General features: G+C 40.6%; 1 protein-coding gene across 13 annotated transcripts; it reads left to right on the top strand.

Moving 5' to 3' along the window:
* Positions 1-2189: 2189 nt before the first annotated feature.
* On the top strand, positions 2190-25828 carry nfyc (nuclear transcription factor Y, gamma). Of its 13 annotated transcripts, none has more exons than XM_066675629.1 (11): positions 2190-2338; positions 12818-12924; positions 13353-13421; positions 14048-14161; positions 16233-16328; positions 18264-18440; positions 21838-21909; positions 22473-22634; positions 23595-23702; positions 23869-23928; positions 24137-25828. In XM_066675629.1, exons 2-11 carry the CDS (start codon positions 12826-12828, stop codon positions 24257-24259), a joined length of 1080 nt encoding a protein of 359 aa, XP_066531726.1. In that variant the 5' UTR covers positions 2190-2338; positions 12818-12825; the 3' UTR covers positions 24260-25828. The 13 variants fall into 13 exon arrangements, with proteins under 13 accessions (XP_066531726.1, XP_066531720.1, XP_066531725.1 ...); XM_066675623.1 differs by having other exon boundaries at positions 13350-13421; XM_066675628.1 differs by having other exon boundaries at positions 2196-2338; positions 12815-12924.
* Positions 25829-26863: the final 1035 nt, after the last annotated feature.

The raw sequence follows: 26863 nt of genomic DNA, 5'->3' as shown, positions 1-26863 counted from the left end.
ACAACCGATTGTACGGAATCCATAAAATGAAAGGAGTCTTCTGAGACAATTGTTAGCCACATTTATTTAGGCAATTGTTCCTTACAGAGCCTGTTCACAGCTTTACAAGTTAAATTAAATTTAAATCTTCTCAAACTAATACAAATATTTATAATAAATAAATTTATATTTATAAAAAAAAGCAAAGGATTAAAAACAAATAAAAACCACTAGACCTATAACAATATAACTATTCTACAATACATTTAATACAGAAATAAGAGCTTCATCACTGCCAGACTTTTCCACACTGTCATAGGGGAAGAATCTGAGCCCTTTTGTTTTGACACCCAATCTTTATCTGGCATAAAGCAAATGTCAGTGAAATCACAGTATCTTTCCAATGCTGTTAGTTTAAAAAAAATACAGTTATGTGCCCATACTGCTATAATTCCAATTCATTGTGCACCATTATATATAATGCCTTTAAGCATGGTTATTTAACCCTCTCCTAGTGATACACAACCCTGGAGGGTTCAGATACAAAACACTTGGCTCTCATATTCAGTTGGTCATTAAATCTAAAATTTCCTGGATTTACGCAATAACAGTCATCAAAGGCTAATTTTTCCTTTGTGCTTTAGTAGGTTACTACAATTATAACAAACATGTTTCTGAAAAAAAAAACATTGTTTACAATGTAGTTGGAAGAATAAAAAAAAGCATGCATTGATTTGAGATGTGAATTGAGAAATATTTTTGGGAAAGATAGGCCCATTTGGAATTTGATGGCAGGAACCCACTTAAAAAGGTGGGACATTCTGTTTATATTTTGCGCAGTGTCCCAGGTGTCAAACCTGCTGCCCCAGTTCTTAAGAACAATAGAATTCAGCTTTTTGGATCAGTGGTGCTATTTATTGCTTTTATACCAAACTGTCAGTCCACAAATAATGAACACTGAAAACTCCTCCCTCATGCTCTTGGGCCCATTCAAGTTGAACAAACACCCATGGCACTCACTCCAATACATAGGACTCCTGACAAACTGTGGATCCAAACCTGGACCCTGAGACCCTGAAGGTTTGTGGCAGTGACACTACAAGAAGTGCCATGAAGCTGTTCTGTGCAAAAATTTTGTTTTACTTTTGTGCTGTTAACTCTTATTTAGCTTTCTTATTTCTTATTTAACTTTGTGTGCTGTGAAAACATTAACACATTATAATTCTTTAATCAAAGAAGTTCAGTTGATCAAGTGAATTTCTGCTTGAGCAAAAAACAATAGTATTCACACCAGTCATGCTCTGTTTGCCTACAAATTTCCATCCTGTTGGAGTTTTTCATACCGTGGTCCTCCATGACTTGTTCATTTGAAGTTGTGATTCTCTACAGATGGGTATAGTAATTTGTCTTGTAAAGATGAACACCAGCTATTTTGAGGGCTCCAAACACCAAATTAAAAACCTGACAAGTTATCTACCACGGTCCTGAACTGGATAAGTTGAATGATTGAATGAATGTGTGTATCAAAGCATAACCTCCATTTAGTTCAGTTTTTTTTTCTAAAGACAAAATGTTGTCATTCCAAAAACAGAAGCAGTCCTGCAAACATAAAAGAAATTCAGTTCATGTTCTTTGAAATAACCCCAAATGTCTTGTCTAATGTGCTGTCAATGGTTTTTAAACACATCTAGCATTTCTAGCATTAAGAGGGACTTTGCCACCATCCATTGGATGATTTGGATTTTGGATCACAAACAACTCAAGATCATCCCAATGGTCCATCATTGCGGCCCCACAGCCCAATGTACTGAGCCTGTGTCAAGGCTGATACCAGGACATGAGTCCAAGTCAATGCAGACACAAGAAGAATGTGGAGGACAAGATTGGGTCAAAAATTGTACGTTTACTGTGACTTAATCCTTTTCCTCAGAAAGAAATTTTTGACAATCATTTTAAACACGTTTAATTAATTACATATTATGGGTAAATGGGATCTGGGTGTTCTGATTTGGAGAGAACAGTGCACCACAGAATATGTGGAAACAATTCCGTTAAAACGTGTTATAAGAATTTAATCTACAAAATAGGCATATTCGAGTATAAATTGGCCCTGTGTGAGAAAGCCCGTCCTTAGATTGAGGGTCTGGGGGTGTGGCCTGTCTAAATACGGGTGGGTAAATAACACTCGGCGCTTTAGCGGTGGGTTGTGTTTGAACGTCACAGTAAACGTAACACTTATTCCGGTTTGAAAAGAAGTTGTCAAAGCGTCGGCCATCTTGGCTCCTGTAGCACCTTGAATTAAATAAAAAAATCTCGCGGAAGCGGACTACTCGACTACTCTGTGTTTTCAGCGCGAAAAGTGAGTATACGACTGAAATGCGGCGGTTCGCTGGTGTTGAGGTGTTATAGCCGCCGGACTGGAGATTAGTCGGGGGTGATGCCAGAGCCATCGGCCAATGAACGATCTCATCCAATGATTGTTTTGGAGGATGAACATGGGCGCCATTTCCCTCCTCGCTCGCTCTCTGAGGCGCTTATTGGTGGCTAGTGGAGAGGAATAGAGGCGGTCAGGAAACTGGACGCCATGAGCCGACATTTTGGCTCCGCTTACTGTTAGCCGCTCGTTTACTGTTAGGTCCACTTTGAGCCCGAATGGCGTTAGTTTCGCAACTTTCCCAGCGCTTAGAAAGCTTGATTGGTGGAATCTAGTCCGAGGTTTGATTGGTCTGAAGGACCGATCCAAACGTAGTCTTTATTGGTTAGTATGTCTTTACAGCGCTTTACAAATATTTTAGGAAACTTTGCCGTACGGATGGCCACTTTATCGCACAAAGAGCTCCACTTTGAGCAGTTATTGTTCAGAAAATATTTGCGGCCTGCTGATAATACGGAGAGCTTTGTCTCCAAACTTTCAGCAGCCGCTTTATTTCAGTGTCCGTTCGCGCTCATTTCAGCGCTTTCACGAACTCATTACTGCACATGCTTCCAGTCACACCGCTTGAGTTTGTATGTTGGTAAATAATTAGACCCGCGCGTGTATTCAAGGTCGCTGAAAGCCTTTTTAGCTAATATAACCCAAGAAAAGGCTTTTGTGACACGGCAATCTTGGCTAAGTTAGCCCTTGTCAGACATTTAAAATCCCCAAACTCCTCCACAATGGATCACTAGGACATTTACAATAGATCCTTAAACGCTCGAGATGTATTTAGCATTTTTAAAAATCCCCAGTGCAGTCTATAGCTTTTCTTATAAGTTTAGTCTCAGGCAAAAATACCCGCAGGGCTCATTTCTTATGCAGTACTTTTCCCTTGTTACGCTGTGAAATAGCTGCACATGTTTTCATTTGCCTTAGTGATTATGGTCATGAGTTTTCAGGCATGAGCCATCCCACAGTACATTTATGATCATTTTATGATGAAATATACTGTCCGCTCATATTCTACATTGCTATACCTATTTCTTCAGTATCTGTAGCTATTAATTATAGACAATTGGAAAAACGTAAAATACATGGGTAGAACCATTAAATTGTATGATTATTATTCATATTATTATTATTATTATTATTACACCAATCAACCATATAATTAACCACCTCGCCACCTTCTTTCTACACACTCTGTGTCCGTTCTCTCAGCTCCACTGTCCACAGGAGCACTTCATAGTTCTACAATTACAGAGTGCAGTTCAACTGTTACTCTGCATTCATTTGTTGCCCACTTTCACCCTGTTCTTCAATGGTCAGGACCACCACAGAGCAGGTATAGTTTGGGTGGTGGCTCATTCTTGGCGCTGCAGTGACGCCGATGTGGTAGTGATGTAGTAGTGTGTGTTGTGCTTGTATGCATGAATCACAGCAGTGCTGCTGGAGTTTTTAAACCAGTCAGTGCCACTGTTGGACTGAGAATAGTCCACCAACCAAAAATATCTAACCAAAAGTGTCCTGTGGGCAGCTACTGTTTATGACTTTACATCTACAAGGTGGACCATCGAGGTAGGGGTTTCAAACAGATTGAACAGTGTGTGGACACTGTTTAAAAACTCAGAAAGCACAATTGTATCTGGTCCACTTGTACCTGTACAACACACACTTACACACCACCACATTTCACTGCAGTGCTGAGAAATGGAAAACTAACTATACAGAGATACAAATGCTTTTTATGTTCAGGGTATCTCAGAGAATGCACAGGGAATGTACAAACAAGTTGGTGGTCATAATATTATGTTTGGTCGATGTATTTAGTATTTGTGCTTTTGTTTAGAGTTGTATTCAATCAGTGATATATTAACATATATATCTGATATAGTTTTAGATGAATTCAATTTTTGTCTGGTCTCAATGTTTTAGTATCTTTTCAGAAGAATAGGCTTTACCCCATTAAACCGGTTGCTAATACTAGAATTTTTATATGGGGATATCCCTGGATTTGTACATTTTGGAAGCTATAATTTTAAACTTGCTTACGTTAGTTTGTCACCTATCCTGGTGAGTCATATATTAAATGAAAAATAATCTACACCCCATCAGATTTGGGTGTATATTTGTTTACCCCTTTTTAAGTATCCTGCTCTGCTCAATCCAGAATAATCAGATACGATCATACCAAGCTCTTCGGCCCCTCATTCTAGCCAGGATTAATGCATAATGCAAAGCCTTTTCAATTGACTATGAAAGATTATCTACTTCCTGATCTCATTTATCTAATAACACTGCTTAACCTATTTACTGTTAATTCATGCATTAGATTCTTATGTTTATAAGATGAGACCGATGAGTGGACTGAATTAACATCTCATTTAATATTTCAACCAAGAATATAAACCACATTACCTAAAGACAGTAGATGTTGCTCTAACACAAGAAGTGACAGCTCTCTGTGGAAGATTGTTCAGTAGAGTGCCTGAATGCCTGAATAGATAGACTTATGAGATTTTACCTCTACTTATACCCATTGCAATCAAAAAACAACAAAACATTCAAAGTCATACAAGGTGCATCAGCGTCCAAAATGCTGTTTGTAGTTTAAGCTATAATTTACTCCATTAATCTTTATACATTGCAGTTACTGTCTCTAGGCCTTCAGACAACGTTGAATGTATTTCTGTTTTATTAGTTTTTACTGAAAGAGTCACTGTAAAGTCAATGTGTAAAAGGAGAAGCACATGCAATATATCAGTTACATGCTTCAGATTAATAAATGTTATAAGCTTGATGTCAGAACAGCCAATAAGTGATTGTGTGATTAATAGTTAGCTTGCTGCTAACATGTCATTATTTTATGGCTCAAAGTGAAGGCCTAGTTTCAATAGTGAGTTTGTAATTATCATCTCTATCATCAATTACCATACTCTGATGCTAATATTTAAGTCCATTGTGATGCTGTGTTTTGAGCTATGCATAAGTAAATGTATAACTTGAACTTAAGGGAACCATGGGTGAAAAAATGAAACATCACTGACCTCAGCAGGAGTGGAGATGTTGTTGCAGGTAACACAGAGAATGCAGCCATGGCACTCTGGCCAGCTGTTCCCATAATCTCCTGTGCCCTGCTGCTGTGTAATCATTTACCCGTGTGCTGTGTGTCTAAAACACTTGAAAACGGCAGTGCTTTGCCTCTGCTGGGCTCTGTGGCTAGCTGCTCTTCGATTGTGTATTTTTCTTTCTGTACGTTTTGATCTTGTAAAACTTAACCTCTATTTGTTCCCTTTATCTCTGCCCCTCCCCCATCACTCCCTGACTATGCAGGTCTGTGTTTCCTTTCCCTCTGTCTAGTTTCTCAGAACAGCAGGGATTTGCTGTAATGACAGGAATAACCTTGAGGTCATTCCACCATCCCCTGCATCATGTGAAAGACAGAGCATTTAACCATCTCGCTTTCCTACTCTGTTTTCTTTTTAATTTGTGTTTAAGGTATAGTCAATTTGTAATGTATGTGAAATGTGAGTCACTTTATATGGCTTGCAGTTCTGCTTGTGTGTGTGTTTTTGTTGATATAAGTAATGCATCGTCTTAAGCCAGTTACAGTGACTCACTAAAAATGTGCTGCTTGAGCTATGACATTCTGATGAGCTTAGAATAACATTCATTAAAGTTTGTTAATGATACACTGCATCATAGTACAGAAGTAAACTGACAGTAATATAATAGCTTTTTGTTCAAAGTTATCATTGTTTTTGGTGAAACATGTTTGTCTTTTTCTGAACTGTCACCATATTCAGCCTGTATGACTTGAGGTCACCTTTGCCGATCAGTGTGGGTTTTTTTTTTTTCCCTCCCCCCTCTCTCCTTTCCTCTCTCTCTAATGTTAAATGACAGAATGTCCTACAAATAGTGTTGTGGTAACATTTTTGAACCCCAACAATAAACTGCATATTCTCGGCAGCTTTAGTGCACAGATGTCCTTGCACACGTATGTGACTGCAAATCTGTATGACATTCCTCTTTAAATCATCCGGCTACAGCATGCGGCATGTGCTTTGACGTCCCTCTGAGCCAATCGCTGTTCTCAGGGTAATTTGCATCACCGTTCAGCCGTCCAGTGTGCTCCTCAGAGGGCGGGCTTTAGAGACATTTTGTTTGACATTGTAAATAAGCAAGGGACAGTTGTTAGTGGAGCCAGTTGTTCAGTCCAGCTCTGTCCAACTACAGGAGAGAAGGAGATTTTCAAGAGAAGAGAGTTCAGAGACTACCAAGCAGAGGCTGTCCTTCACCCACGTTATGTTCTTTTTTCACTTTCTCCTTTTTGTCTGTTTTTCCTCTGTTCCTTTTTTCATTCCCTGACCCCTATCCTACTGCTCAAGGTAACTTAAAACAGGAAGTTGACTCTCTGTGAAAAGGGGTGGAGTAGAGAAAGGGTGAGAGAAAGGAGGGGTTGGGGGTGGAATTACACAGGCTGTGGACAGTCAGCAGGGCCAATAGAAGCAAAAATAGACTGTGTCTGATTGGAAGAGGAGAGCGAAATAGGTGGGATGTGTAAGAGTGGGTTGGCCACAAGTATTGTGTAGCAGGCTAGATTGATTACTTTCAAGTGTTAAAGGGAAAGCAGGCAGGAGATTTTTGTCCAGGACTTGCTCTGGCGATCTGCTGTGTGTTTCTCTCTCTCTCTTTCTCTCTGTCTTTTTCTCTCTCCTTGTCTATCTGTCTCCTTTTTTTTATCTCCACATCTCCCACTTTCTTTGCTGTTTTTCTTTGCGACTCATTGTGAGGAAGGGGTCAGCTGAAAGACAAAACACCAGGGTTGCCAAGCAGAGACAAACTCCGGCTTTAGGGGACTCGCTGAGAGGAGGAATGGAAGGGGGCTGTGTGTTTAGTGAAGGGGGGAGGGGAGGGGTTGAAGAAGAAGAAGGGACTGGAGGGGGGGTGTTAGGTTATTGCTCTCCCCTCAGCTTTGGGCTCAGAGCACAGCGCTGGACTGTCTGTCCCGTATAGCCTTTTGTTTGCTCCTGGGACAGCGAGTCTGCAGACTAGAGACACTTTTCTGTCTACTTTTGAAGGAGACATCAGCACCAAATATTTGTCTCCTGCTCTCCCAGTAGTCTGCTGTGCACTATGAAGAGCATTAGGTAAGTGTGGCAAACTATTCTGACTACTAAAAACCATTCTGTATTTGGCATTTTCTTTCTTGTTACTTTTCTTGTTTTTCAGTCTTGCATATTCTCTCTCTTCCCTCTCTTGAAATAGGATGCTTCCTCTGTCCTCCACCATGCTTCCTCTCCTCTTTTTGTCCTCTGTTTCCACCTGAAGTTTAAATTATTTTTTTTTCTTTTTCATCTTCTTTTGTGTAGTGAAGGCTTATATTCTTGATGTGTCAAACACATGTAGTTACAAATGGCAGACTTCAGGTGATGTAAGACTTTGGGAACTGCTGTACTTGAGTTTATCTGTTGTTACAGAGTGATTAATTCAATATTTATTATGACACTTGTGTATATTGAATTTCTTTTTTTTCTGATGTTGGCTCCATTGAAAATGTAGCGGAAAGAAGTCTGCTGCATAATTTCTTGTTTGTTGACTGATGCAGGAAAGTAGTGACAGTCTGGCCGCACATGAGTCCAGCTTCATCTTCGAGGCCTAGTCCTTCAAGGCTTGTTTATGCTTTCCTGACAGTGATGTAGAGCAGAGGGCAAATATGGCGGTAGGGTCTAGGGGACAAACTGGAGCTGTGACAGCCTTTAGAATAGGTTTCATGGGAGCATGCGGCAGGTCCTTGTTGTTGCCCTCTCATGTGTCCGGATCTCTGTCAGTGTACTTTCTCCTCACATAATAAGCCTTAAATGAATCTGTAGTCCGCTGCAATTTCTGTTCCCCTTCTAATTGAAAGTTTCCATTGGTGCCTCTGACAGTGTAGCGTCCCAATGGGGGGGAGGAGAACTATAAATAGCTCAGAGTTGGAGCCCTTACTGCCAAATCCCACTGCGATTTGTTGTTTGCATGAGATTTGAATATCATTTGAGGTGCTGCGCTGTTTGCAAACTGAACCCAATAAAGTACACGATAACAAAAATATTTGTGTGTATATAAAACGTATACGTTTTTTTGTTTGTTTGTTTGTTTGTTTTGTTTGTTTGGACACAAAGTCAAGGCACGGCACTTTTCACATGGGTTTTTTGGAAATGTCTTTCTCAAGTGAGACCAAGTTTGCACTTGCTCCACTGTTTGCTTTGAAGCTAGCATTAGCTTGTTGTACCTTTCTGTGCTAGCGGGGCCTTTTGGTGGATGAAGGTCACAGGAATGTGAGAGTGGCTCCCTTGGTGGATCTGTCAGCAGGGAGAGCGTGAGAGTGCAAGGACAGTGCATCCCTCATAGGCCCCAGACAAGAGAGGCCCTTTCACTATCAGTCCTGTCCTCTCTGGGGAGGACACCGGCACACTGAGGAGAGTTTACCACAGGGTCGCCAAGTACTGTAGCAAAAGTCCTGTTTTCCCTCTCACTAGCATTACCCCCCTCTCCCCTTTCCCTGCTACAGTATCCCTCAGTCTTTTTCCCTCCCTACCTTGCTGTATTTTTCCCCCTCTCTGCAATTGAATGACCTTGAGAAATCAGTAACTGCTTCCTGGAGTTGCTGTGAGGCTGAACCAAGGTCATGTTTAGTATAACTGAGCGCCTGGTTCACACAGATTACCTCCAGGTCACTATAACTCTTCCTGTTTTCTTGTCACTGTTTCTTCAGACACTTAAAGGATAGTATCAAAACAAGCAGAAGGTTATTTGTCGGTTAATTTGTAATTCATTACTTTGCACAGCTCAGTGTCTTGTTTTCCCCAAGTAGATGATTAACCAGCCACAGCAACTAGGGCAGCTTTCACTGACTGTCCTCTGTGCGAGAATGTCACCATAGTTAATGAGTTCTAAATGTAGTTGGAGAAATGTTTGCTACCCTTGAGGTGATGTTTTCCGAATCAGATGTTTACGTTGTTGTTCGTAAAGTATTTTGTGGAACTGGTCACATTTAACCTCTGCTGTGTTTTCTCATAAAGTTAAAGCAGTTAGCTTAGTCAAGGGCATTATGAAATTCCCAAGTGAGCAAATCTCAGTGCTGTGCTGCAGCCACTCCATTAAATGTCTTTCAGTACTGTAATACATACACACTTCCATCCTTTTCTAAATACACGCACCACCCCTTTGCCCCAAATTGCTCTTCACCCATTCTTGAGTGCAAGCCCCCACCCCTTAGCACTTAGATGTAAGATAAGGTTGTATTACTCCTTCATATCTGCTCTCATCTGCGTTCTATTTTCCTGTACAGGGAGGGAAAGAGAGGAGGAGGAGTGCAGGAGGGGCGAAGGAGAAAGATGCATGTATGGGAAGCGGGGGGGAGGGACAAGGAATGATAACACAGGATATTGAAATGTGAGCACAGGCAGCTAAATCACTCCCCTTGGTTTGTTTGTTTTCCCTTGAAATTAATTTTGTAGCTGTTCCATTGAAAACCTCAAATAGTGACAAATATGCGTCATTTCACTTCGTTGTTTGGTAATGCAGTAGCTTATTTATTAGAAGGAAGTTAACATTTGTTCAAACCCTAATCAAGACAAATATCTAATATATATATTTTAAAGGATGGATGGGTTACATCAGTGGAAGACAAATCAGTCATCAGATTTTTAAATACACTAGAACAACAGTTTAAAAAAGGTGAAATATTTAATAGTCTTTCAGCATAAAAATGATCTAGCCACGAGGAGTAGAATTTACATGTTGACATCTACATGTCGTCTTTATTTTTTAGGCGAGTGGCTAAAACGAAAACACTTCGGGGAATCTGACTTTCAATAGTGACTGCTACTCTATAGTCTATTGCTAAAAGTAATGGTTTTCTAAAGAATAAGGTAATCCCATTCCAACTGTGGGCTGTACCATATAATTATGCCTGAAGTTACTTGAGGCTAAATTCAAGTCTGATGCAGATGCTGAAGGGTTATGCTTATCATGACCCAGGTATTTTCCTATGTCTATTTTTCTGCTCTTTTGCCTGTTTTAGTGGTTAGTATGCATGTCATCTGAGTTTGAACAGCTTACCATATGTCTGACTTGATGTAATTGTGTACTTAAGTCTTTCTTAATGGGTTTTGTTATATATGCATCTTTATTGTACACCCCAGCATTCTCAGTCTTGTTAGATTTGGAATAATTTAGCTTTTTGGAAAAGCTGTTTCATTGTGCTTGAGTCTTAGTGGAGGGCACCTGGTTTTCTTGTGGCTCTGGAGATGATCGAGGCTACTAAGACATTCAGCATATGGCCTTCTGCATAACCCACTTGAGGCTGATATGCTATAATTGGTCTAGTTAATGGCACTGTACCTCTGTCCACCATTTTCAGCACAGCTTGGCTTGAAATGGAGGAGCACACCTTTGCTGAGGTGCTGCTGTATTGCACCTGCATGGAGCAGGCGCAGGCTAGCCAGAATGTTGCTGCTGATTCAGCTTCTGCTGGCACCATTGACTTTCTGAGAGGCAAAGGAACAGCGGTCACTGCCGATGAGGCACCCGCACAGGTCAGGAGAAATCCAACACCAGCCATCACTGCCCAGCTTGCTAAAGTGCGTGAGCAGTCATTGCTTGAAAGCAGAAAAAAATGCAGACAACAGAGTGTATATGCACCGCCGAGGGGAATCATGATGTCCAATGAAATATACTTGCTATCTGTTTTTATATCTAAAGGTGATTTGTAAACATTACATATTATTGCAAAATGCAGGATTAGTCTGTAAGAAAGAGCTAGAAGTTAGTCTATTCTTAGTTTGTGCTTGTTGTGTTTTATGACTGATAAAGAGTAAAGATGGCTACCAGTCAAAGCAGCTTGGCTGGCTAAGCTTTGATGATGTACTTCTCCTTCAGTGAAGGATTTGCTCTTTTAATTTGACTCTTCATTTCCTGAGGCTTTGGCGGTAATCGTGCTGTTACCGCGTGGTAATTAGCAAGCTAGTTCTCTTTAATGGTGTTAAGTGAATCGTCTAATTATTATTTCTTATCTCAGGCTGGCACAGAGAATCGCCCATCCACATTCTCTGTATGTCCTGCAGGATCTGTCACAAGATCTACGCCTGATGCTGCTTTTTAAAGCCGTTTCTTCTCCCAAAAAAAAAAGTAACCAACTTGGCAAAACAGGGTTTTCAAAACAACTTGGGTTTTCTTGTTTTAACCTAATTCAGCTTTACTTATCAATCTGATCATTATAGATGACTCTGAAAATCTATCAATCTCTCATCAGTATATCAGGGACCAGCTTTCTTTACCACAATTTCAACCCTGAAATGACAGTGAACCTTATTGGCTACAGTTGGGTCCAGCTGATACACATGACTTATTGATTTGTATCTGCCCTAATGCTATTGATCTTGATTCTCATTTTAAAGCAGTGGGCCTGATGTTGTTGCAGAATATGGCTGGTACTCTTTATGTTGATGGAGTAATTTCCCCCTTATACTCTCTTAGGCTTGTGAGTGTACATGTGCACGCAAGCGTACTCTAGCAATCATCTTCACTCCCATCCTTCTGCATTTGACCCACATACTAAGGCCACACGTCAGTGTTTACTGTGTCATCTGTATCTCCTCTTTAAAACTCTAGATGCTTTTGTCTTGTTATTGGATTAAAGCTGAACTGCGTGAGCCCTAGTTGTCTTTTACTCTTTTGCTCCCACACCCGTGCAGTGGCACCCCACCCTGCTATTTTTGGCACACTCTTTCCTTCCAGAGAGCTAGAAAGAGAAAATGAGCAAGTGAGCAATGCTGTGTTCCCCAGGAGCACAAGCTCAGGCAGGCTGGCTGGACTTCTCAGCAGAATTCCTCTCATGCCATAGTAACCTGCCAGCTTTACTCTCAGAGCACTAGGCCTGATGGACCAGGCCCACTTGCAGTGTGTTTGCATTTGTGTGTCTGTGTGTGTGTCTACGGGTGATTTCTTGGCTGCACACGGAGATGCACATTCAAGTGTTCTGCATTAGCTCACAGCCCTAGAAATGCCTTTTACTCTCAGGATTAAGAAGTGGCTTCCTTGCTCCAGGTCGTTCTCTCTCTCTCTCTCTCTCACACACACACACACACACACACACACACACCGGAAGTATGGGGCCCTGCCGTTTCTCTGCTGTAGATTGTTGCCGTATGGATGCCTCTCTGTTCTTTCCCAGCAGAGATGACTGCTTCCCCTTTCACCCAGTGTAGCAGAGGTGTTACTGTGCTGAGTTCTTAATGCATATAAACAAAGACGTGTAAGAACTAGAAATATTTCAGCTGAAATTAATGTTGATTTTTAAGTAAGAATTATGTATGATAGAAGGAAACAGTCATCTTCAGAATTATAATATATCTGTCTGTCTGTCTGTTATAGCAGATCTGGAAATGTCTGCAGACTCCTTTGGAGCAGGGGGAAGCGATGCCCAGCAGAGCCTGCAGTCCTTCTGGCCCAGGGTCATGGAGGAGATCAGGAACCTCACTGTGGTAAGAAACTCCTGTGTAGCTTTTCAATCTCTTTCTTTAAGAAGGACACACAATGTCAATTATTAAAGCACAATATAACACCGTTGTGATGCAGTCCCTAAGTGTGAGTGAGTTTGTGAGAAATGTCACCTATTGTGCAATTCCTAATTCCATATGTAGATGTAAAGAAAGACAGACACACACACACACACACACAGAAGTCTCCTATGGCCATTGGAGCTCATAAAATGGACGTTAAGTGTAAATACAAAGTAGGTGTTCCTAATCCATTGATCGGTCTGTGTATGTGTGTTTGTCTTGTCTCAGCAAGAAGCCTTTTTCTGACGTGAATTCAATATTTATGAGTGCCTCTCTGTGGATATTAACTTTTTCAAGGAGGCTTAAGTGTGGATTATCTTGATGTGACATGCCACACTCTGTTTCAGAAGGATTTTCGTGTGCAGGAGCTTCCACTTGCTCGCATCAAGAAAATCATGAAGCTGGATGAAGACGTGAAGGTAAGAGTGTTAGGCATTGCAACTCTGCAACCACCTGTCAAGTGGAGTCTCCTTAGCCATTTCTTAAAATGTAATGTAATACAACGTGGGTGTGTATAAAAGCTTCATTCTTTAATTTGCATAGGTCTGTTGGTCATGTGTTGTTAAAGTAGCAACAAATGGTAGGCCTGAGTGTTTTGACAAACAGTGGGCCAGACTGCAATTTAGTTGTGACTGTGCTCTGTATAGCTAGCGTGTTGTTTGCTTTTTGGCATCTTTTATTTTAGAGTGTGAATCGAGGGTCAGGACTGTCTGTCTGGTTGAGTGGTTATGCTTAGTACTGTGAGCCGTGTGTGTATTTGTGATCCTGCATGCTTTCCCATCGACGTGGGAAGCATGCATCAGGTCAGAATTGTGTCCAAACTCTTAAAATAACCCCCAGCTTAGAGTAGGAAGAGGGTTAAACTAGAACAGAAAGCCAAGGCAATTAAGAGATCAGCAGCACTGACATGAGCCTTGGGGTGTGCTTTCTGTCAGTGTGTCCGTTTATTAGTTATTGAATGATGGCTGCCCTCACTCAGCGAGTGAGAAGCTGTTTGTGTTTATGACTTGTTTTCGTTAACCCACTACACGATAAACCTTTGTAGATGATAAGTGCTGAGGCTCCAGTGCTGTTTGCCAAAGCAGCTCAGATCTTCATCACAGAGCTCACACTCAGAGCCTGGATTCACACTGAGGACAACAAACGCCGCACACTACAGGTGAGTCCTTGATCTTTACCCTGACTCTGCCATTGTCTCACAACAAGAACCCCACTATTAAGCCTTATATAAGCTAGGGTTAGCTTGATACGAATGCGCAAGCAAAAATGATATAAGGAAATTGACTAGACTGCATATTTCATGTGAACTAGTACACAAGGAAAAAACTTTAGAGAAATAAGCTTTATTTCTGTACATTTATATTTTCTATGTAATGTATAAAGTATTTTAACACAGCTCAGCATCCCCTAAATTTTCTGCTTGTTCTTAGTCCAATAAATCCATAATCGAATATCTGTTTGAAATCTAAACATTTGTGCTGTGCACATTGCCACACAGTTGCAGCTGCACTATACTGAGCCTGCGTCGGCAGCTGTTTCCTGATATGAACCTTATAGCAGTTATAGTATTATCTTGTACAGTGAGGTTGAGATCTTTCTGGTAGCTAGCCTGACTGGTGAACCAAAAAAAAAAAAACACACCATCTACCTCTTGCTTCTACACATGTAACTACATGTATCCTCCTCCTAAAGATGCGGGAGCCACAACAGAAATTGCCAGCATTATGCGGTTGGGCCCCACACTTGAATCCTGCAGGGCCTGTCTGTGTTCCATTCCAGCATTTTCATTCGACTCTAAAAGTGAATCTCGTATGACCCACTTTAAAGAATGGCATTTTACGTTCTGTCCTCAAGCAGTGTTGAGAAACATTGGATTTCATTGCTTGGATTTAAACTGTTTGCAAACACGAGTACACAGAAAAACGCTTTATCAGTGTAGTTTGTACATGTCATTTTTAATAAATTTCTCGTTTATTTAAAGATTTATTTATTCATTTATTTTAAGAGGGATTTCAGTTTCTTTCATTCTTTAACACCCTTTTTTTTTGTTTTTTTGTCAGTGGAAACATTAGGCCTTTAGAATTGTGTCTGAGGGAACATAACATCATGTCCAGCACCACTTGAATATGTAAATTGTATTATGTGGTAATGCAGGTTGCTAAGGCAGTGCATTTGCAGACCCAGCCTTTGTGGAGGCATCACACCAATCAGGGTCGCCACGACAACACTCATCAATAGAACAACTGCGTGGACATGACCCTTAGCTACCAAATATTAATCACCAGGCTAAAAATAGCTGCTGATGTGGGGGGGTGACAATAGGGGGTCTTGGCAGCCAATATCCTGTGGAAAGCACCACACAGACGGGAGGGTGAGTGGGTGGCTCAGTAGCTGCTCTGGAACAGAAAAGGGTTTAGAGTATTAATGCTCACGTTCAACCTTGTTCTCTTCCAACAAATAGAGGCTGTGTCATGGAAAAAACAAAATTTCCAATTTGTTAAAGCAAAGGAGTTTAGTATAATATTTAAAAGCTGATAAAGTTTTAAGACTCACCCTTCACTCATTCATTCATTTACTGTAACCTCTGTATCCTAATCGAGGTCAGGGTAGGTCCAGAGCCCACTTAGTCTATCGTAGGCCACCACACACTCACATTTATGGGCACTTTTGAATAGGCAGTTCATCTACCAAAATGTGTTTTTAGACTGTGGGAGGAAACCTGAGCACCCAGAGGAAACCCGTGCAGACAGTGACCTGAGGCAGTTTTCAAACCCACAACCCCATGACTCTGAAGCTGTGTGACAGCAATGCTCCCTGTTGCACCACCATCCTGTTGCGACCTTTACTCTCCAGTTCACGTTAGGGACATATGCAACACTAACATGATTGATTTTTATCGTTAACAATAACTTTATTTATTTATTTATTTTTGATGTCATGAAAATCAACACATTTCCATATTTCCACCTATTTAGCATACAGCAGTTTAGCTCTTCTCATCCACAAAATACTTAATGAGGATGTTTAGACATGCTGTTTGAGTAGGGCACAACAGAGGACTGCTGGTTGGAACCGAAGTCCGTAACATACAGCAGTCTTAAAAGCATGGTAACAATAAATGTCTGTTGTAATTAAGGTAAAAATACAGATCAGGGAATTTAAAAAAAGGGGGTTATAAATTTATGGCAGGAGTTAAACACTTTAGATATAATCTTCACTTTCTTTTTTAGAGGAACGACATAGCCATGGCCATCACAAAGTTTGACCAGTTTGATTTCCTCATCGACATTGTCCCTAGAGATGACCTCAAGCCACCTAAACGACAGGTGGGTAACCAAGTGTCAGTCAGTGTCATTGTGTGTTTGTCATTGATGTCTAGCTTGAGGCTGTTTGCTCAGAGATAGCCAGGGTTGTCTTCGGTGGTCATCTTCTCTGAGGAAGGGCAACACTGTGCAGCACCACTGCTGGTGGCTTGGAGGTGCTGTAAACATCCTTGACTGGAAGCTGTGAATAAGGCAAAATGAAGGCTTTCAGTCGGATGTTTGCAGCGTCTGGCTTCCTCTGGACATCAGCTTCTCTTCATGGCCAGACATGGACACAATTTTGCTTTAAGAACCTAAATCTTACCATGTGTGTTCCTCCAGGAGATAGCCCTGCATTTGCACTGAACAAAAACATATCCTGGATGAATCAGGACCCAGAGCACACAGTGTTCTGTTGTATCTATGATTAGCATGGGAGATGTTATCAGATGGACCGCTGCTGCTATCATGTTCAAGCGTGTGGCTGTGTGAGCAGGTGTGTAAACATCCTACACTCTCAGCTGTGACATCGTGAAGCTGGGAGAGGGGTGTTTACGCTCTTTGTCACAAAAAACCCTTCAGTTTCTTTTCTTTTTGCTGGTTATTTATTTATAATTTTTTTTATTCATACTTGGATATTATTGTATAATATTACTTTTTTATATTGACAGGTTTGCAAATGTCACAATCACAAAAAGCCAACTAAAATGTTTTCTCTGTACTCATTAGTGGACAACATACATGATTAAAAAAAAAAAAAAAATGCCAGTAGACAATATACACTGTCATATCAGAATATTACGACCACATCAATGTTTCTACAACTGACCATACAGGAGCACTTTGTAGTTCTACAATCATTTTTTTTAATGGTCAGAAGCTCACTGGACCACTACAGAGCAAGAATGGTTTGGGTTCTGGTGCCTGCGCTGCAGTGACACTGATGTTGTGTTAGTGTGCATTACGTTGATACAAGTGGATTGGAGACGAGTGTTGCTGGAGTTCTTAAGCACTGTGTCCACTCACTCTCCACTCTATTAGATGCATATATCCACTTTTAGAAGTCAGAGACAGTTGCTCGTGAGGTTGTACAGTTTGTGTTGGTCGTCCTCTAGTCCATCAATGGATGCTGGATGCTGCCCACAGGATGCTGTTGTTTGTGTTTTTTTTTTTTCTGGGGGAGGGGAGGTAGGGCTTAGGAGACTTTTCTCAGTCTAGCAGTGACACTGAGGTCCTGTGGGGGTCCTGTCCATTGAAAGACAGGGTGAAAGGGGGGCCAACAAGCATCCAGTGGAACAGATTGGGTACAGCCTGTAATTGACAAACCTCAAAAGTATGGTCAGAGAAACTGAGAGGATGGAAAGTGATCATAATCTGATATTATCATCTAAGTCTGAAAAAGATTATACATGCTTTGTTGCTGTTCAGTTAAAGGGTTCATGTGATGTGAGATTATGTATAGAAACTTTAATTTTTACATGATGATACATTTTCCATCCACGTTCAGGTTATTGACCATTTTAAATCTATGATCTGTAAGTGAGCTCTATGTCTGCAGTATATTTGGGAGTGAATGATGCAATAAAAATGTACAAATAAAAATCGATTTTTGCTATGGCTTTAAAAAGAAACTCATATTACACAATCACCAAATCTCTAGAATACAGCATTACCAGTATTAATCATATAGAAACAGCCTTAGTTATTGAGCATGTGTTACTGGTGAAAGCCTGTATTGTATTGTGTAAGAATGCAAGTGCATAGCTGCTTAATTCACAGACTTGGGCTAAATGTTGGAGTGTGAATGTGTCCACACAACTCTCACATTACTCTGCCTAGCCATTCCTATTAGTTATTTATTTGAGACCTACCTCTAGTATTACAGTGTTAAAATAATTTATGGAGATGTAACGAAGTGATAGGCTTTATCCTATATTTGTGTGTGTGCGCGCGTGGCAGGAGGAGGTGCGTCAGTCCGTAACCCAGGCAGAACCTGTGCAGTACTACTTCACTCTGGCACAGCAGCCGGGGGCCGTACAGGTGCAGGGACAGCAGCAAGGCCAGCAGGTGGCCACACCAACAGCTACCACCATACAGCCTGGACAGATTATCATCGCCCAGCCCCAACAGGGCCAGGTAACCAAAACACACACGCACAAGCACACACTTCTGCCTCATTAGCTGCTTCTTTATCCCTCTAAAACTCTACAAACTGGTCACAGTTTCATCCATAGCTATTAGGATGTCACAAATTAAATTATTTACATATTTCCAACTGTTCAGCCTGTAGCCGTTAAGCCTTCCCCATTCATCTTGAAGTTATAAAGAACGTTTCAGCCTGCACAGCATTTTCAATATCACAATGCAATCAGAAAGGTGCTCATTTACAAATTTCAGCTAAAGGCACTGTTACGTGCCAGAGAGGCACTGTTTTTGTGATGTTACGTCCCACCTTCTCATTTGTAAGATGGCAACTAGGGGTATCAAAGGATGGGTGTAACATGTGGAAGTGAGGGAATCAAACAACGGAATGCTCTTTTCAGCTTTTATCTAAGGTGAAGTACAAGGTACAATAAAGCAGCAGTTGTAGTAGGATAATGGTTTAAAACTACAACAATGCAAATGTAGTCGTAGCAGTAATATGAGAAGTAGAAGACAATAATAAATCTCAAAGCAACCAACCACTACTGGGTGGACTGTGGATGGTGTCAAAGGTTAAATAAATAAAGCAAATTCCCTAATAACACTAACCTACCCCAAAAATACAAATGTGGCCCTCACCCCCTTACCTAGTGTGTATATACAGGGTTTCTCCTAACATAGAATGTATAGGTGCTTGTACTTGCCTGTCCACACCATTAGTGGTGGATTTAACAAGGGAAGAACAATCAACAGCTTTAAAATGGCTAAAGTGAAGCTAGGCTAAAGCTAAGCTAGCAGCACCACAACTAGACCTCAAACTCTAGCTTGTAAACTCTAGTGAATTAACTTTAACAAACATCACAGTAACAATAATCTGTTTGAGCTAGCAGCAAAGATCATGCAAAATAGCAGCAACATCTGTAAGTTAGCACCATTCAGGTATCACAACAAACAATATTGTAGCAAACACGGCCTGTTTTATCTATGATATGGTTGATAAAAAACATGCAAGTGTCATTCAAGTATATTTAAGGGCCATGCATTACATAGACTTAACTGAATATTGAGCCTGCCGTTTAAGGGGGTAACGGTAGGCAAAAATGTTTTCATATGGTTGAGTCAAATTTATTCATACAAACTTCGTGTCAACAAAGAGGACATAATTACCTGAAGTAGCAGGTAAAGGTGAAAGTGAAACTAGAAATGAAAAATAGTATCATGGCAGATTGGATATATTTTTCTTTCAATTTGAGTTACACTTCGGATTTTGACCTTGTAGTCACTTCTCTATGCTCAGGACTCTTCTGTCTGGTGTGCAACCACCTGAAACATTACCAAACTTACAGGGATAAATATGCACACACTGACACAACGCCACACACTGGAGCTCAGTTCACTTTGATCTCCTTTGGATCATTTGATCCATGCTTTGTTAACAGTTGATGCCCAGAGGTGTCATTCACACTTCCCTATCAAGTGAACAGCACAGAAGCCAGTCACTCTCTCATCCTCCCCAGTGTAATATCAGGCTAGTGTCTGAGTGTGAACTTGGCGCCCTGCAACCTCTTTCTTTGCTCTTTATTCTCTGTTCTTATTCACTTTCTCTTTGGCACAGCTTGAGTATCCCTCGCTCACTGTTTCACTCTCTTCCGACTACTCTCTTTTCTCTCTCGTTCTCGCATCCTCTCACACTCTGTCACCAATTCCACTCTAGATTTTTTTTCTTTCAGTACATTAGCCTTTCTTTCTCAAGCTCTCCTCCATTCTCTAGTCCCCCAGCTCTTCAACCCCCTCTACCACATTCAAGTACTGGACCTCATTCTCTCTCTGAGGATCAGTGCTGCTTCAGCAGGCCTGCAATTCGCTGACTTGTCAGAGCTGGGCACAGTGCTGCTGCAGTCACCTTCTAAAGCACTCAGGACAACTGAGAACAAATGCGAGAACAGGAGAAATATAAGAGGGAGGGAGTACAGGAAAGACACAGGAACGGGGTGGATACAGGAAAGCTGAAATGAACTAGTGGGACATGCTCCTGGTACTGAACCATTCTTGAAAACAAACTTAAATACATTTTCACTTATAGTAAATATGTTAGCCTTTTATTTGATCTGCAAACTGGATAATGGTGCGTTCTTTTCATTGCTTCACAATACTGTCTGGATCTGATGCTATAAGAGTGGAATCTGGAGTGGAATTTGATTAGTCCTGACTGCTATCACTGTACAGCAGAATCCAAAAATGAAATGGCTCCAAAATCTAATTTCTGGTTTTAAATTATGTAGTTGTATTTGCTGCTTTCATAACTTAGCAAAAGCATATTCTCATATCCCCGTACAGTTGTGTAATTCACTTTTACAGCACTCTCTTGAAATGAGCAGACATTTTACAGGTCAGTGAAGCGTCACAATGATTTTGAAGCTGTAATATTAAAGTAAAAATACTACCCTTTAAATGCTCTTTTAAAGAAGCCCCTTTTCTTTTTGTTTTCAAACCTTTTAAGGTAAGCAGTTGGTGCCATAAGCTAAACATAGAAAAAGACATTTCCAACAGTCACAAACTTGCAAATTAAGACAGTAACTTAAGGCAACATGCAGTCAACTTGCAGGGTGGAGTGGGGCTTTCAAACTGTAGATGAGCAGCAGAGTGGTATATGGAGAGAGGCGGGGCATAATTTCCTTTAAATTCCTTTTTAATTGAGGGGGCATTTAATTAAAAAAAAAACACATTGGAACTATTTTTGAACACCCTGGTAATGTGCTATACATTATACAAGTATGTTTTCACTGTTTTAAAGCTTATTTCTGAGGTACTGAAACTGAACCCCATTTCACCACACATTTGTTTTTCACTGTGAAAGTGAAGTGTTTAATTGAAAGTAGTCATTGCAGAAGTTGTGGTGATGAAGCTTGCTGAAATACCAATTCCAGACTGGACATTTAGTATAAATACACCCCTAAAAAACAATGAACAAGTCTAGATTGCTAGTGTAGTATCTGTATCCCTGAGGATGGAGCGAGGAAAAAAGATATCAGGGTTTGTTCCATGTCACTGCTTTTTCTCAGCTTGGTCAGATCATTGCCACCAGTTCTCCACTTTCATCATAACTGCCATAGTCTTTGTGCTGAAACATTGCTAGCATTCATCAGCTTGCAACCTTTGTTTTGCCAAATATTTTACTTACAAATATTTCAGCTGTCCCCCATGAATTTACATACTTGCATTATTTGTTTTGCTCTTCTTGATGGCACATTTATAATTTTTTATTTTATTTATTTATTTTTTTTGCTGTGTGAATCAGTGTCCGCTTTGCATGTGCTTGTTGTTGTGTAAAGCTTCTCTCTCTCTCTCTCTCCCCTTCTCTCTTTTCCTCCTGCCATGTGCTCATCTTCAGGTGTTGCAGGGGACCACCATGCAGCAGCTACAGCAGGTGCAGGTAGCTCAGTCACAGACTACCCCTATCACGGTAAACATTTCAGCCCCAAGACAGCACCCTACACTTTCCTAATGTCACACCTGCTATATGAAGTGACCGCTTGACCCAGGTTCACCAAACTATTATTGCTTAAAAAAAGTACAAGTTCTCATTCACAAATTGTCACTCTAGTCATAGCACTAGCACTTAATTACCTTTAGAGTTGCGCTGATATTGCGAAAAGTGATTGGCACACTTTGTATGGCACTATTATATCATGTCCCGAACAGAGCCGTTAGTTTCAGCACTTGCCAGGTATCTCGTATCTGTAGTTGATCTCCTCTTCACTTGATGCTACACAAGGTCAGAGTGTTGCAGATAAGGACCGGCTGCTTAATAAATTGCTTTTGTATATCAAGTGTCCTTTCCTAAGGAGGTGGGCGATCGTCTTTCACGGCCAGGTGGTTGCGGCGCAGGTTTCCCTGCCCACTGTATGAGGCCGGAGTCACATACCTGGCTGAATAATGTTTCCAACTGCCTGCATCAAGGCTGTTCTGATGGAGAGTGGGGGTGCCAATGATGTTATAAGGTGTTCTCTCTCTCTTCTGCCATAGAGTGCTCCAGTGACCATGCAGGTGGGCGAGGGTCAGCAGGTGCAGATCGTCCAGGCAGCTGCGCAGGGGCAGGCACAGGGGCAGGCAGCGCAGCCAGCAGGACAGACCATGCAGGTCATGCAGCAGATCATCACCAACACAGGAGAGATCCAGCAAATCCCTGTAAGAGATGCATATTATATAACTTTATTACCATTACTACATGCTATTAAGTAAATCTTTCTATGGCCTGAGGAGGAAATCATTAGATTGAGGCCATTAGTTGTTTGCTAACAATTATCTTTCATGTCTCATTTGTCACGTAATACAGTCTGAGTCAAGAACAGTTATTTCTGCACCAGGGTTTGGACTACTCAATAAGGGGTTGGTCTAGCTTAATTACTGCCGCGAAGGTCCACTAGTAAATCTGAAGTCAAAAACCTTTATTAAAATATCAAACGTAAGCTAATCTTAGCATTAACAGGAGACTAACATTTTAAAACACAATCTTTTTAGAAAATAATAAGACATATGTATAATTTTCAATGAAAGTTTAGATTTATTAGTTGACATGTGCTGCAGTGATTATTAAGCTAGACATGATTAATTGGGCTTCTTTTATAAACACACACATATATATATATATATATATATATATATATATATATATATATATATTCTAAACAAAATGTGGGTGAATGTTACCATCCACTATTGGGCCATGCTTTGTACTTCCAGCATTGGCATAAAAATTAGAAGGAAAAAAAAAAAAAAACATTTAACTGAATGATATTGGAGTTTTTGGAGTATGAAATTTTTGCAGTTTTATTACAATTATTTTTATTTTTCAACTTGGGTAATTGTTTTAAAAGCAGTTTTATTTGAGTTGGATGCCACTATTTTTATGGTAATTTTTATTTGTGTAATCTTAGTTGTTTCTCTAAGAAAAGAGCCGAATATAAAGTGAAAGTGACATTGTTGAGACTCGTGAATTCACCAAACAGGCAGCAGCCTGTATTATCAGAATAAAAACAGTATGTAGACATAGATTATCTCAAAACTTTGCTAGTCAAACTACGCAGAGGTTAGTTGAAGGTAATTGTTTGTGCTCATTGTCTCCCTCTTCTGGTGGTGGCCTCACAGGTGCAGCTTAACACTGGCCAGCTGCAGTACATCCGCTTGGCTCAGCCAGTCTCAGGAACACAGGTCGTTCAAGGACAAATACAGACACTCACTGCCAATGCCCAGCAGGTAAAACATCTGAGAGTTAAACAAAAGCCATCTATTAGATGTTCTCTGTCTGAAGCTTGCTGTTAATTTTATTAAGAAAAATATCTTACTTTTAAATATTCACAGTATTTGTGATTTTACCCTGGCCTGACACCCTTTAACACTGTGTTGTTGTGTTTATGGGTAGATTTCACAGACAGAAGTACAGCAAGGACAACAGCAGTTTAACCAGTTTACTGACGGTCAGGTAAGGCTATGAGTAACACTGTCATGTGGTTATGGTGAAAAATATGAATATAACCGTGAAGTAAAACAAGATTTAAAAATAATTAAAACATTTAACACTGCCTAAGCTAAGCGCATATTGTCCAACGTGTTCCAGTGCAGTTTCCTTATGCATGTCATTTTCTTCTTTTGTCACTCATGCATTTATCCCCTCTCTCTCTTCCGTGCAGCAGATGTACCAGATCCAGCAGGTGACGATGCCGGCAGGTCAGGAGCTGACTCAGCCCATGTTCATCCAGTCCACAAGTCAGACCGCTGACAGCCAGGTCACCACGCAGGTCAGCGCAGACTGAGGCTCTTCGTGTCCCCTCTAGTCACCACCAGCGCAATAACTATACTGCTCCAGACCACCTGAAGGAGAGGGATCCCCATCGTCAACACCAGTATCAACACTCACATATCACATCCATGCCCCTGCTCATGGACAAGCATGACCTCGAGTTCATTTTGATGCAGAACCAAATATGATGACATTTTCCTAACTCTGACCAACATGTCTTATTGCTCTAATTACACGTAGACCCAAAAGTTATAAAATTCAGCTTTAATTCAAGCACCGTCCAAAATAGTGTTCCTAATAATGACCGTTTAATTTGTTTCCGCTGGCTGTAAGTTTATCATATCGTAGCAGAAGTGAAGTTTTATGTCCCAGGCTATTACTCTTCAGTACTCCTTCCTATAGCCTGGGGGTCATCCATGTTAGTTTAACACACCATGAAAATGTCTGACAACACTTGCATCATCTAGTCAAGACACACACATTATAAGTGGCTGGGTGCAGTCACTCACTCATCCCATGCACATATTTCTCAAATAAGCAGCCAGTAAGAGAGGCTGCTCTGTCTTTTCAGACTCGTTGATGGAAATTGCATGATCTTCTCATACTTGGGTTTTGCAAATCGTAGGCAACATTTCAGAAAACTCCTGGGAATAATTGTTAGATTGTGAATCTCTTTGCTGACCCCTGGTGAGCTATTCTCTATACTAATGCTACAAACAAATCTGGTCTTCCCCACAGTGCAGTTAGAGCATGTACTTGTTGTATAAGTCTGATTATTTGATGAAGGCAGAAAGGTTAGAATGTTCTTGGTTAATTCCCAATTCAGACGACATCTCTGCCGTTAGTGTTTACAGTGACAGAGCCTTCATGCTTCACATAGTCCTGAATGAAAATGTGGTTTCTCATGGTTAATCATGCCACCGCATGTGTAGAATTCAAACATAACAAAGCCATAATCTACACATTCTGTACACAACTATACCTGTAGTTTGTATAACTGTTTGTAGGTCATTTTTAATTGTATTAGTTCTGTTTTACTAGTATCTTGTAAAGTTTTCATATTTAAAAATGTGATACTGCTGAAAGGGCTTCTTATCCTTGGGGTTTCTACTTGCGCGTGGGAGTGTGCTTGAGTGGTTAAGTAAAGGATGTTGTGTATGTGTGTGTGTGTGTGCGTGTGTGCATGCGAGAGTGCGAGATGGTGTGTTCTTCCCAGTGTTTGTTGTGCATTAAAGGCTCTCTCTGGACCATATGTGAAAAGATGTCTTTCCTCCCTTTCTTCTCTTCACCTGTAATTGTGAAAATTGCTCCCCGTTATCCCCTGTACAAAACTATTTGTTGAAATGATGCTCTTTTTATATACGCATTTTAAAACCAGTTGTAACAAGATGGATTTCTGAAAACTTTTTTTTTTTTTTTAAAGTCATTTTGTTGTATTATGTTTTTTTTTTTTTGCATGTATTTACAACTGCCAGTATGATATGCAATCCATAGGTACATACAATGTTTTATTTTTATTTTATTTTATTTTTTTTTTAAAGACTGGTTTGTGAGAAAATAAAAGTAAAAAATGATTAATGTTTATTTTAGTTTGGATACTTCAAATCCTTCTCCAGAACTCACTGGGGGTATATACACTCACTAATTAATTTACTAGGTACACCACAACTTGTATCTGCACTCACTGTTCGTTTTATAAGCACCATTAACCATACAGGAGCCCTTTCTATTTCTACGATTGCAGACTGTAGTCCATCTGTTTCTCTGCATATTTGATCTCCCCCTTTCACCCTTCTCCTTGGTCAGGACCTCCACAGAGCAGGTATGATTTGGTTGCTGGATCATTTTCACCGGTGCCATGACACTGATGTGGAGGTGTTGGTGAGTGTGCTGGTACGAGTGGATCAGACAAGGCAGGGGGGACTATTCTCAGTGCAGCAGTGACATGAGGTTCTCTTGAGGTCCTGTCTATTGATGGACAGGATGAAAGGAGGGAAAACTAGCATCCAGAGGAACAGATCGATTATACTCTGCCATTAGAGATCTATAAAAGTATGGTAAGCGAGGTTGATTAAATGGATAATAAATGCAACGTTGGTAATGTAATAATGCGGACAGTGTGTGTTTCTGGGCAATTCTTCTGTTAGCTGTGCAGTGAATTTCCTTTATGGCCACACGATGGCGCTGTTGTCCTTCATTTTAATAATTCGCCGGACATGAGCGTTTTAGAACTCATTTCATCACTCTTGTCAAACCGTTGTTTTTTTAGGTCTGTTAAGATTGAATAAATGTAGAGCAGCTGGATCACGAGTTGGTGAGAGGGATAAGCCCAGAGATCAGCCCGTGATACTTATCCGGCCTCGGAGTGAAGCAGAACAGGCGATTAATGAAGAAAAGTAAAAGAGGGGAGGGGATTGGTACCGGTTACGAACCATTTCGACAGGACTTCAACCCCACCCAGCTTTTAAGCCCCTCCCCTTTGAGTAAAAGCTCTACTCTCGTCCAACGACCTATCAGCCATTCAAAAAGATCTTACATTTCAGGGGAAACAAAATAAAATTAACAAATATAAAAGTACATTATGTGAAGCTCCTAATCTAGCCATTGATTAAACAAC

The sequence above is a fragment of the Hoplias malabaricus genome, chromosome 6 (assembly GCF_029633855.1).
Source record: "Hoplias malabaricus isolate fHopMal1 chromosome 6, fHopMal1.hap1, whole genome shotgun sequence".
NCBI lineage: Eukaryota > Metazoa > Chordata > Actinopteri > Characiformes > Erythrinidae > Hoplias > Hoplias malabaricus.
This window is presented reverse-complemented; position numbering and strand designations above follow the sequence as displayed.